The 13880-nt window shown below is 34.7% G+C and overlaps 1 protein-coding gene across 4 annotated transcripts in view; it reads right to left on the bottom strand.

Moving 5' to 3' along the window:
• Positions 1 to 13880, bottom strand: part of LOC123534569 (LIM domain kinase 1-like) — a 56388-nt gene that overhangs the window by 24156 nt on the left and 18352 nt on the right. Inside the window, exons 1-2 of one of the 4 annotated variants that reach the window (XM_045316860.2) lie at positions 5742 to 6040; positions 5083 to 5176 (exon numbers count right to left, since the gene is read on the bottom strand). In XM_045316860.2, the coding sequence (XP_045172795.2) occupies positions 5083 to 5176; positions 5742 to 5772 (125 nt within the window). In that variant the 5' untranslated portion in view covers positions 5773 to 6040. Of the gene's footprint in view, positions 1 to 1183; positions 1886 to 2907; positions 2938 to 5082; positions 5177 to 5741; positions 6041 to 13880 lie in introns of those variants that run through there. The other 3 variants (XM_045316861.2, XM_045316864.2, XM_045316862.2) reach the window with 3 other exon arrangements.

Here is a 13880-nt window from a genome sequence, read left to right as displayed (position 1 = left end):
CTGTTAAAGTTTCATAGTTCAAGGTCAAATATATCAAAAGTTATGATGCAGAAATTGCCATATCTATAGATCTATAGTACCCTATATAGTTAACACTAGAAACTTCTATGGGCCATAACTCTGGTGTTACTTGGGCAATCTGTCTGAAACTTGATGGGCCCCATAACCTCATAGTGGTGAACATGTTTATGAAGTTTGTCTGAAAAAAATGTAAAATAATTATTTATTTTTTTTTTGGGGGGGGGGGGGGGGGGGGGGGGTGTCAGGGGAGGGGTGTGATCAAGTGATCAACGTAAGAGGATGACCAGGTGTGGGTACACAACTTCACATGTTTACAATAAATGTTCATGGAAAAGAATGAAAGAAATTTAATGAAATTCTACCAAATGGTAAGTTTGTTATGTACAAATATGTGGATTTTAATACAATTAAAGGGCAATAACTCTTAATTTACACATAAATCCAAACGAAATTGTGTGTACACAACCACATTATGGTGATCTAAATTCTGTTTAAGTTTCATAGTTCTTGGTCAAATATATCAAAAGTTATGATGCAGAAATTGCCATATTTACAGTACCCTATATAGTTAACACTAGAAACTTCTAAGGGCCATAACTCTGGTGTTACTTTGGCAATCTGGCTAAAACTTGACGGGCCGCAAGAACTCATAGTGGTGAACATGTACATGAAGTTTTAAATAAATTTTCCCAACCATTTCCTAGATATGGCTCCGGACGGACGGACGGAAGGACGGACGGAAAGACGGACGGAAGTTCCTACATATGGATACTTACGTGGCTACTCTTTTGTTCTCTTTATTGTTCTTTTAGCCACGTAAGAGAAAAATAGCCACATAAAAGCCTTACGGAATGAATGACATCAAAGGAAAAGTACAGCTACCTATTGTTCCTATAGCCACCTAAGTATGCAAATGTGAGCTCGGATGGACGGACAACGCCAAAACTATAACCCTCCGACTTTCGTCGGGGGATAATAATAATACATTTCTCTATCACCGAGGTTTGATTCTGCTCCTTTTGAACAAAGTGTACGGGGTGAAACTTGTGGTGCCAAACTTTAATATTAAAGTGTCCTCAAAGAACAGTCGCTGCCTTAATCTTCAACATTAACATGATGGAACGCTTTTGTGACAAATTAAGTGACACAATTTTATACTTACATTCGCATAAATACTCGCATCACTGAAAACATATAATAATCCATATTGTCTGTTTTGCTTTTATAATTCCAGCCTCCCAAAACAGACTGATTCCAGTCAATATCGTATAAAATCCAGTCTGATCAAATAGTAGGATATCGAGAAGGTCACCAGTCTGTCTTGCAACATCATGCATTCAAAACCAATTTTTTGCAGTAACTGTTTATTTTCAAATGATCAATATAAGAGCCTTCTGTCGCAGATTTAAAAAAACCCAATGACTCATTTTTCCTCATTAAACAGAATGAACACACAGCCTCAAGTAAGGTGGAACCTTATCACAGAACCTTACCACGTGAATATTTTATGATTGCTCTATTTGCATTCACCAGAAAATATTGAATGCTTCCTCTTTTTTTTGCTGTTTCTCCGGAAATGTCAAGGACAATTTGTACGCCTCTGAGAAGCATTTTTTACTTAATTATTTTCTATTTCATGGCGAACTACTCCTAATTTGCAATGAATAATGAATGCACCACACAACATTTATTAATCCTGCATGTAAAATAAACTGAATTTTTACAATAATTAGATTCAAGTCTGAACTACTAGTAATCCATTCGGAGCAATAATATTTCTACATTATCAGCACAGTAATCAGCAACATGTTGTACAAAGCATCCAAAAGTACACAAACAATTACATATCCGACTGGTATTATATTCATTAAAAAAAAACTTATGTCAATATCCCTTAGCACATAATATACCATAACTTAATTCAGATTTCCTTTAACACATTATTTCTGTAACAAATAAAATGTCAACTCGCTCGTAAAATGGCATCGATAATCACTCCCTATGGAGACATGAGTCAGCTAGCGGATGTCTCTTTTTGTATTGTTTAAAAACTATAATATGCTGAGGTGGCAAGCCAAGAATCAATAACAAGCCCGCATCCAGCAATGATCACCAATACAACTGTGGGTACATTAGTGCTGTTAAATAAATGCTAGAGTACTACTTTAACTACTGTAAGACTCCAGTTACAGCCATGTATACAGAAAATTTGCAAAATGTGGTAGGAATTATTCATGCATAATTGAACCTGCCTTAGCTGACACCTGTACTAAGCAGGCACTTGCTTTAAGCAACAAGTTAGCTATCTTCCCTTATTCACTTTTTATTCTAATTCCAACCTGCCTTACAAAGCCACCTATCTTAAGCAGCCAGATTGTGTTGCTGCCTAGGCTGGCTGCTTAACACAGGTTTGACTATACAGTGTTCTTCCAAAGTTCTGTTTTGTTGGAAAAAGCACATATCTCCTAATATTGCTTCATTTAATTAAAGGGTAGAAGGAAATACACTTTCCAGCCACAACGTGAAAGACATGTGGAGGGAGATATACAAACTGGAGAGATGGACAAAGCAAATACAATGTATTTTGGGAGAAATAGAATGAGAAATGGCAAAAGTAGAAAATTCAAGCCTGAGCTCGATTCTGCCAACACCCATTTACCTTAAGATTAGAATTAGTCAGAAAAATTCTTAAATGAAGTATGCACAAAATTGTACAATGAGCATCTAACAATAATCTATAAAACAAAATACCTAACCCTGTGTACATTTTGTTGTGGTTACAATCAAATAATTTGTGGTTAGCTGAAATTTCGCCTACTGTTAAAGTAATAGTGCAAAAGTGGTAAAATGAGTTTAAATGACATAAAATTTTGATACATGACTCACCTATTCATATCTTAATTTTCCTTTTCCTTCTCAAGCTAACTTTTATTTATGATTCTACAACTGATTTAAGGAGGTAGGATACCTTGTTACAAGGGTAAATTCAAATTAGTTGAACCGCAGTATGATTTTGTATTTCGTGTAATATGAAGTTTTAACTGCTACAATCTCAATTTCGTTTGTCTCTGTCCCTTCAAGTTCAATTTTTATCCAGGTTTGAAGAACATGACCCTCCAAAGGTATTTCATATTGAAAGAAGAAGGAAAATACGGATATTTAACACTTTTCAGCGCAATTTAGTTTCATTGATATCCGTAGAAATCTGCATAATTGATAATTTTACTGGTATGCACGTTATCTTTCTAATATAAGCTTAAAATGTATATGTCGCGGGGCTCGTGTTTCCATGGTAACGCATTTTCTCTCATTTTTAAACAACTATGTATAAAAAAATAGGGGTTTTCGACGGCTTCAGTGCCATTCTGTTAATGACCAACATGAAATATTTGGGTAATATTATTAGCAAAATACCAAGCACTTTACATGGTACCCTATTTTTCTTAAATTTTAAAGTAACCATGGCAACAGAGATGTTTAAAATAGCTTATATCTTGCTGTTTGTTGTAATTTCTTTAAAAAAAATATTGAATAAGATTACCTTTCTAGTTGATGTAGCTTTAAAACATATTATTTTCTAACGTAGGTTACATTTTCGTGTTATTTGCATTTATTCAAACAAATTTCACAGCTTAGAATACGTACAGCAGTACCCCTCGTCTGCCATTTTTCATGAAAAAATCGTTCAGCGTGCTGCTATTATTCTCATGGATATTGTCGAAATGAAAATAAAAAGCCGAAGCTGTGTTTCTTAAATAGACCATGTCAACGCTTTTTAATTTTACATTTAGATACATAGGTCACGGGCTTCGTTTCCATGGTAACATCAATTCAATTCAAGAAACCACAATTTTCTACTGAAATCTGAACAATTTTAGATCTTAGTTTTAGTATGTAAGTAACAAATTATCAATGGAACCTGAAAAATAGGTATTACAAATCAAACTGCAAGCTTTTTTATTTGAAAATGGCCGTAACAAGTAACTTTTCACCCAACTATATTCCAAATAACATTGGTTGCCATCATCCATTTTCTTACATTCCGCATAACATTTCAATATAACTACATAAAAGAAGCAAAATATTGATTATTATTCAGATCAAAAGACTCATAAAAATATTTCAGCAAATAATGGTTATTTGAAAATAGTAAAAATAAAGAAAATGTACAGAATTATGTACTTTCAAGATAAAAGCTATTAATTTTGCGCGGTAACTGACACGTAACGTCATGACGTCAATGACGTCATTTTAAGGCAACATTGTTTTGAAGCGTTTCTGCGGCAATTTATTCATTATTTCTGCATTATTAAACCATAAAGCATCAGATCGAAGACAAATTCATGATTTGTTTTCAGAAGAATGAATATACAAACACATTTAGTTTGTCGTAAACGTCGTCGTAAATCGTCACATTAGCTTCCGGTTGGACATGCGCACATACAAATATAAAGGTAACCTACCTCCTTAAATATTGTGAAGGGATGAGGAGGAAGTTTGTAGTTATCTTATCAAAGTTATTGTATAGGGAAGATATTATCATATAAACTTTATATAGTCTAATTGATGTAGTATTCATCTTGCAACTAACTTTAATCTCAGTATCTATAGGAGTTCAATGGATGTCAAATGGTCCCTTCATGAGCAAAATTTAGTCAAAACTCAGACAGGCAAACCAAGATTCACTAACACTGGCTCAATACAGACTTGCAGGGTATTATACAATGTAAATTCAGCCTGTAACACTTTGTGAGGACTGCCAAGTAAGGATGAAGGTATTTTCCTAGAACCATACTAGAAATTTTTTCCAGTTACTAGTTTTCATTTCACTGGTCCAATATGCAAACCCAACACTGGTTTCAATATGAGCTACCTCACCGAAAGTATAGATATGTGATGTCACCATATTTGTTGTTTTCAGAAACGACAATGACCCCATTATTCTCATGTGCAGTCCAAACATTTTGACTAAAAACTCCATTTAATAGTTCCTGAAAATTTTGCTCTCTATGGGTGTAAACCTTAGCTAATGTAGTGTGCAATGATTTATGTTATACTTACTTAAAGCAGGCTTGATGCCAGTCGCTATTTAGGGCCTCAATGTACGGTTCATCTTTTAGGGAGGAGGAACAGCCAAAACATGTTCGGGGCCTCTCTGAAAACATACAAATAAAATTCATTGAAATAAGCTGAGGATAAGATGTAAAACAATTCCGCATCAGGAGACAAGTCTACTGGCCCCCTTTCACAATATATCCTCCCCTAGCCATCATTATTTTCAGCCCCTATTTATTTTCACAATGTATCTTTACCCAGCCACCATTATTTTCGCATAAATAACAAGTTCAAAATTTTTCAATAAAAGAAAAGTAATAAATTTAAATGCAAGCATTTTTTTTTATTTGTAACTGATTTTTAGCACTTTAGTTTATTTTTTAAATTAAAAACCAAAGCCTTCAAAGATACTGTCACAATAACAGACAGAGGGATTTTGTCCAAGGGTGACTTGATCTAGCTTTAAGAGAACAGAAATGCAATAACACGGCAGTAAATAATAACTGAAGCAGTTTGAACCAGGACTCCAGACAGACTACAACAGTCTCTATTCAGGTAATTTTGCATATTGCCAGTAACCCTCAATGAATACACATACTTCATTACAAGGAAATAGAAATTTCTTCACAAGGAAACAAGAAAAAGGCTCTAATGTATGCACTTACCTAAAATCAAAGATGCTTCTGAAGTTGGCATTATACTTTTAAATATTTTTATAACATCCCTAATTCAAAAATAAAAGTATTTCAGATTCAAAACTGTATGAATATTCCGTTATTTTCCAAGCTGAACATTTAATCCACTACTACTATTTAAAATAAACTGAAACAGGAAACTTAAACATTCCATGCCATGAAAATTACCACAATTATCAACAAATTTACTAATAACAAACTTATCACAAGTAAAATCGGTACACGATGAAAATAGTACGATAAATATTTTCTACAACGTTCTTATTAGTTCGCCCCGAATGAGCAGACAAGCCTCAATGAACTGACAGTATTTTACATTTATAGGTGCATCGCTTTTAGTTCGATATATTTTAGTGTATTAAGATTTATTCACCAGGTAATAAATTCTTTACGGGCTATGTAATAGCTTAAACTTTTCCTCTTTTAACATTTTACAATACACGTCACAATTAAAACTGCAATAAATGTTAGTAGGAAATAAATTGAATTTGCCTTACAAAAATGTTGAGTAATTTCAATATTTCAATGTTTTAACAATAATTTCTCATCAAGTAATATTCAATCAATAAACTGTTCAGCTGAGTTTTAAATTATTAAGAAGGAAAATCTTACTGTAGATAAGACGCAAAGTTACTGTAATCTAGCATAATTGTGGCATTTTGTTATAATAATGGTCGAGTCAAATTTTCCTTGATTCTTAAACAAAAATTTACGATTTTCTCCTACATCCCATAATTTATTCCTTATATCTGTAGAAAAATTGCAAAGACAAGTAGTTTTTCATGAAACAGAAGCAATCCAATATTTCAAACAGCAAAAACTAATATGAAAGTCAGTTTACAAACACTCTGTTTCAGATTAGATTTAGTGTTTATTAACAAATACTTGTTTACATTTAAGTTCAAACAAACTTTTAAATCACTGAAAATCAGGATAAAATTTGGAGGCCTGCCTATTTACACAATGTCAATTTATGGTCAATTGAATATCCTTTAGATACTAAGGTCATTCAGAGATGTTATACCTATATCTTTTCTCTTCTGTAATAGTGCCAATATTTATAGGTTGAGAAATATGCACAAGTTCAGCAGCGGAAATATTGCGCTACTTTAGTCCGCGAAAGAATGAGTGCATATTTCTAGATGCAAATCTGATAATCTTTTAATTACATATGCATTTATACTTAATATTATTATATAAATGATATATTTGTTCTTAAGCCTGAGTAAAACTGAAAATATCGTCTTTAAAGAATTTCTAAACGCGACAAGATACATGAAACTGATGTCACAAATGACGTCATACACTCGATATGTTTGGATGTCAATATGGAAAAATCTTGACATTTTAGGTTCCATTGAAACTTAACAGAGTATATAAATGAGAATGTAATATTTAATGTTATTAAAAGTGGGCTGTTTAAAAATAACGCAGACTTTGGCTGTCAAAAGCCGCCTATTGCATTTAGTGCAATGTGAAATATAATTATGATTGTAATTCGCAATCTTTGTCCTATTGTGTAATTCGCTCATATAGTTTTTGTAACATTTTTGCTAAAAGGCGAAGCGTGCAGAACATTTTAATTACCATAATTATGTAGAGCTGTCATTGATTGGGTCTTAGGCGTATCGACGATACCGATATATCAGAAGACAAATATCGACGATACATCGATATATTGATTATTAAGTTAGATTAACGACCTATTTGTTCATATGCATACAATATACCTTCCTGTAAATGCTATTTTAAGTTTTATTGCCTACTTTCCATATTTCTGTTTGATTGTGTTGTATTTGTATTTATGAAATAAAAGAAATACATAAAAATTAATAACATCTTTCATTTTTATTTTGCCTTCACTCCATTTTTGCATTTATCCAAATTTACAACTTTTTGAACTTTAGTTGTTTTTTAGGGTCTGAGTGTTTATTTGGGTAGTTTTTTTCTCTCTGTAAAATATCGATTTTTGAAAATGGGAATCGATAATCGATCGACAAAATAATATCTTTGATACATCGATATCGTTTCTATCGATGACAGCCCTATAATTATGCATATCTGACGCAGTCGCTTTTTCATCTATCATGATTTGAATTCGACCGCTAATGTTCACACCATCAGTCCACTTGTTTACCTGAAAATACACCAAAATACAGCAACACGTCTAGGCGCCATGCACTGAAAGTATGGCGTCGTTCGAACATTGGAGGTGGAAGTAAAAACGTCTAATCTAAGTGACTATTATTGTTTATAATGCATGTAATGTCATCAGCTGCTTGCATAGATAATCAGACAGTTGTTAAGTTATGTAGAGATTTTGGCAAGCACTGAATGAAATTTATAAACTAATGAAACTATTTTCGGTCCTCTGCACCTTGGTCTTCAAGTAGTACAAACAATTCACAAATGGCCCAGACCTGCTAGAAGTAAAGGAAGGTCGAGGGTGAAAACAAAACAAAAAAAACGTGATTCGAAGTTAATGACAATCTATGACACTCTGGATAAAAACCAATTGCTTAGTAAGGCATAACAGTTCATACTGTTTTCAGTATTATAACCAAACAACTAATTATTACTTAGTTATTGTTCATCAAAATTAATAACAGAAATTTACAAATACAAACTAGAAAATGCTTTTGTAAAAAAGCGCATGTCTCCCCCAATGCAAAGTCCTATAGGCAAGAAGTCAATAGGGGTCAGGAGCTAAAGTCAAGAAACACTGATGGTTGGCTGCAATAGGGATCATCTACTTGGCATGTCCAATCATCCCGCTAAATTTCAACACTCTTGGCCTAGTAGTTCTCAAGTCACTGTTCAGGCTTCTGTGATCTTGACCTTTGATCAAGTGACCTCAAAATAAATAGGGGTCATCTACTCTGCATGTCAAATCATCCTATTAAGTTTCAACATTGTAGGTCAAGTGGTTCTCAAGTTATTACTAAAAAATGATTTTACATGAACAGGCCACTGTGACCTTGACCTTTAATTGACTGACCCCAAAATCAATAGGGGTCATCTACTCTGCATGTTCAATCATCCTATGAAGTTTCAACATTCTGGTTCAAGTGGTTCTCAAGTTATTGATCGGAACTGGTTATCAATGTTCAGGCCCCTGTGACCTTGACCCTTAACGGAGTGACCCCAAAAACAATAGGGGTCATTTACTCTGCATGAACAATCATCCTATGAAGTTTCAACATTCTGGGTCGAGAGGTTCTCAAGTTATTGATTGGAAATGGTTTTCCATGTTCAGGCCCCTGTGGCCTTGACCTTTAACAGAGTGACCCCAAAATCGTTAGGGGTCATCTACTCTGCATGACCAATCATTCTATGAAGTTTCATCATTCTGGGTCAAGTGGTTCTCAAGTTACTGACCGGAAATGGTTTTCAATGTTCAGGCCCCTGTGACCTTGACCTTTAATGGAGTGACCCCAAAATCGATAGGGGTCATCTACATTGCATGTACAATCATTCTATGAAGTTTCAACATTCTGGGTCAAGTGGTTCTCTAATTATTGATCGGAAATGGTTATCCATGTTCAGGCCCCTGTGACCTTGACCTTTGACGGAGTGACCCCAAAATCAATAGGGGTCATCTACTCTTCATGACCAATCATCCTATGAAGTTTCAACATTCTGGGTCAAGTTGTTCTCTAGTTATTGATCGGAAATGTTTTTCAATGTTCAGACCCCTGTGACCTTGACCTTTGACAGAGTTACCCCAAAATCAATAGGGGTCATCTACTCTTCATGACCAATCATCGCATGAAGTTTCAACATTCTGGGTCAAGTGGTTCTCTAGTTATTGATCGGAAATGGTTTTCAATGTTCAGGCCCCTGTGACCTTGACCTTTGACAGAGTGACCCCAAAAACAATAGGGGTTGTCTACTCCAGCAGCCCTACAACCCTATAAAGTTTGAAGGTTCTAGGTCAAATGGTTCTCCAGTTATTGCTCGGAAATGAAGTGTGACGTACGGACGGACAGGGCAGAAACAATATGTCTCCTGGGGGAGACATAATTAATGCAATCTTAAATGGAAGCATCTAGATGAAGTCAAGTTGTTGTTTACATCATTGAAATATGATCACCGTGTGCCAGGTACATGCAAGTGACTGTAATTTCTGACTGTATGTTCAAAATCACATCAAATGTGCAATGAAATTAGTAGAAAGATTGTGAATCATGATTTTGTATTCCTTGTTTAACTTCACTAAATTATCTAGAAGCTAGGGACAAAGTCTAAGTTATTTTTGAACAGCCCTTGTAACACAATCTGCTTTTTTAACAATAGAAAAGGAACCGTGAAATTTATCTCTTATAAATTAAGTGGAACTATTTGAATAACTTTCTATGTCACTTACTCAGCGCGAGCTAAAACTGCTCTTCTCAGCAATTCTATAGGGAAATTACACAGAACGAAAAGATATTAAACAGAAATTTAACAACTCCCTATAACATTCCAATAAAAACTGAACAAACATTCAGATTTTTAACTCAATTCGCTACATTTTTGTAGCATCATTTTATCTCCCGTTTTTATCTATTAGTCAATATGTTAATGGCACGCCCACAGCAATCAGATTTTACAAAACAACAAAAACAGTGTTACATATGTTTACTTAATTTAAAGGCAGATATAAAGTAATCTATCAAACTTATGAAAATGCACCCCTTTCTTAAATGACGACAATCATACATACTCGAGATATACAGTGCAATCCCTCCACAGTGAACACTGCTAGGACAAGTAAATGTTTGGTATACAGAGGTTGTTATGGAAGGAAAATATCTTCTTATTTTTTTTTTATTTTTTTGATTTAACGTTGCACCGACACATGATAGGTCATATGGCGACTTTCCAGCTTTAATGGTGGAGGAAGACCCCAGGTGCTCCTCTGTGCATTATTTCATCATGAGCGGGCACCTGGGTAGAACCACCGACCTTCCGTAGCATAGAGGTTATACTGTAACTGTATGGTCACTATTTAAAAGATTCTCGCCTTATGTCTAACACTAATTATTAAACAAAAAACCATGTCATCATGGCTGAAACTGTAAAAGTTTATGACAATGAAACTGATTTTATAGTATTTCATGAAATACTGACACATGAATGACAGATGTTTTTAATGCGAAATGAATCATTTTCACAGGGAATCTATTTTTGTTGATTTCAGTGTTGCGTCAACATACACATTAATATCCCAATGAAGAAATAAAATTCTCATTAAGTTAATCTTTAAAATTAGAAAGCTTTGAAATTATTTTCCCATGGCTTATCAGTTTTGGCTGCAACAACTGAATATTTATTACATCATGTTGGTGATGACGAATTACATAGTAAGTTTAAAGCAAACCCATGGACTAATTTCTAAGTTATGGTGAAAGAACACAAACAAATAACCAGGTCAATTCACAAAATAGATCCAGTGATAATCAGACCATTTTTGCATTTCCACATTGTTTCACCAGACACGATTAAAGTAATACTGTTGCAGGAACTATGGACTTTATTACACACTGTGTGGGACATGATGAGAAACGACTCTTTAGGCTTGAAATAAATCCAGTGAGTAACTAGAGATTTATTTTCATGAAAAACTTATGTCTCCCACTACTTACCATGCAAACATTGCACAAAGGCCATAAATTAAGGGTCATAACTCCAGGAAAGTAACTGAACCTTAACATTCAGACAATATACAAGGCAGTGGTAACTGTGCTGGATAAAAGAATTTGACAAATCAAGGGTCATGACTCCAGGAAAGTCACTGAACCTTAACATTCAGACAATATACAAGGCAGTGGTAACTGTGCTGGATAAAAGAATTTGACAAATCAAGGGTCATGACTCCAGGAAAGTCACTGACCCTTAACATTCAAACAATATACAAGGCAGTGGTAACTGTGCTGGATAAAAGAATTTGACAAATCAAGGGTCATGACTCCAGGAAAGTCACTGACCCTTAACATTCAAACAATATACAAGGCAGTAGTAACTGTGCTGGATAAAAGAATTTGACAAATCAAGGGTCATGACTCCAGGAAAGTCACTGACCCTTAACATTCAGACAATATACAAGGCAGTGGTAACTATGCTGGATAAAAGAATTTGACAAATCAAGGGTCATGACTCCAGGAAAGTCACTGACCCTTAACATTCAGACAATATACAAGGCAGTGGTAACTATGCTGGATAAAAGAATTTGACAAATCAAGGGTCATGACTCCAGGAAAGTCACTGACCCTTAACATTCAGACAATATACAAGGCAGTAGTAACTGTGCTGGATAAAAGAATTTGACAAATCAAGGGTCATTACTCCACTGAAAATTTAAAGTAATCAGAACCTGATGATAATATGCACAACTACACTTCACTCATGAGGTTTGGTGAAATTAAGCCTATTTGTATACAGCAAATAGTGTAAATACTGTGGAATTTGACAAATCAAGGGTCATAACTCTGCTGAAAATCACTGAACCAGAACATGCTGATGACATGTATGAATAAGCTTGACACTAATAACTCCTGTAAGGTTTGGTGGGAATCTGCCCAATGGTGTAAGAAAAGTTGCTAAAATACAATAACATTTGACAAATAAAAAGCCATAACTCCCGAACCACAACATTCCAATAATATGCATAATATAACTTGGCAATGATCACTCCTGTAAGAATTGGTGGAAATCCCCAAATATTATTATAACAGAAATGGCTAAAACATAAAAAAATTGATCAATCAAGGGCCATTATATATAAACTCTGCTGAAAAAACATTGAACCAAACATGCCTAGGATATGCATAACTAGGCTTGGCAATGATCACTTTTATGAAGTTTGGTGTAATAGCTGACCTTGCTGTGACCTTGACTTTTGACCTACCACCTTGGTTTCTGCACATCGTCTCATCACAACCTACCTAAACCCCAAGTTTGAAGTCAATACTTTAAATGGTTAATAAGTAATGCTCTGGACACGAAATATGACATATAGATTTGACCTTTGAGCTCGATTTGTGACCTTGACCTCTGACAGACCCCGTTCGTGTGCTCTGTACATCATCTCATCGCCACCTACCTTTTGAAGTCAATACCTTGCATGGCTATCAAGTTATGCTCCGGACACGAAATATGATGGCCAATTTTGACCTTTTAGCTCAATTTGTGACCTTGACCTTTGACCTACAAAGCTGGTTCAAGTGCTCTGCATATCGTCTCTTTGCCATCTACCTATATGCCAAGTTTAATGTCAATACTTTTAACGGTTATAAAGTTATGCTCTAAACACAAATTAGGACGGACAGACGGATGCACGCACCATCACGTGATACATCAAGTTTTTCAAAAACAGGTGCGTTAAAAGAGAAACCGGTTTCACCTTTTTTGCTGATCACGAAGCAAGCTTATACTTTGTACAAGTCAAGATAATAATGTTCAAATGTTTAATAAGTTATAGAAGTCATCTGACCTTTAACTTCTGACACCGAATGACTTTGACCTGAAACCATTGCAGAGAACTGTCCTCGACATGCTGTCGTAGGCTTGAGCTAAACTACTTTAAAAATGTTATGAACTGTCTAACTGTAAATACTGAGTGCAACAGAATATTAAACTTTTCTTCTAAGTTTAATTTATTACTAGATCACTTTAAAATATTCAGAAATGATAATTTATACCCCCTGTACTACATTAAAAGTTCACTATAGAAACAAAACAGGACACAAGCATGCTGGAGCACAAGACAACAGGTTTACTGTTCACATTACATATATATATACCTATGATCTGGATAACCTTCCAGTCTTTGTGACATGCCCATCATTCCTGTATTATCAAGAATTAGTGTTCTATGTTAAAAGGTACAAGTATAAAATGCAATGATTACAAGAGTACTGTTAAAAAATATGAAACTTAAAGAATCATGGAGTATTGTTTATGTCACACCAACAAAATTAAGCTTATGTAAAAACTTCCAAGTTTTTTAGAGTGGAGACAGACCCCAGGTACCCCACAAGGAATTTCTTCAAGCACTGGTGGGCACCTGGGTAGAACCATCATCCTTTAATAAGCCAGCTGGATGGCCAGGTACCTGGGTAGGACCAA

Source organism: Mercenaria mercenaria, chromosome 12 (genome assembly GCF_021730395.1).
Source record: "Mercenaria mercenaria strain notata chromosome 12, MADL_Memer_1, whole genome shotgun sequence".
NCBI classification, from domain to species: domain Eukaryota; kingdom Metazoa; phylum Mollusca; class Bivalvia; order Venerida; family Veneridae; genus Mercenaria; species Mercenaria mercenaria.
The sequence above is the reverse complement of the archived record's forward strand: the minus strand, read 5'-3'. Positions and strand labels throughout refer to the sequence as shown.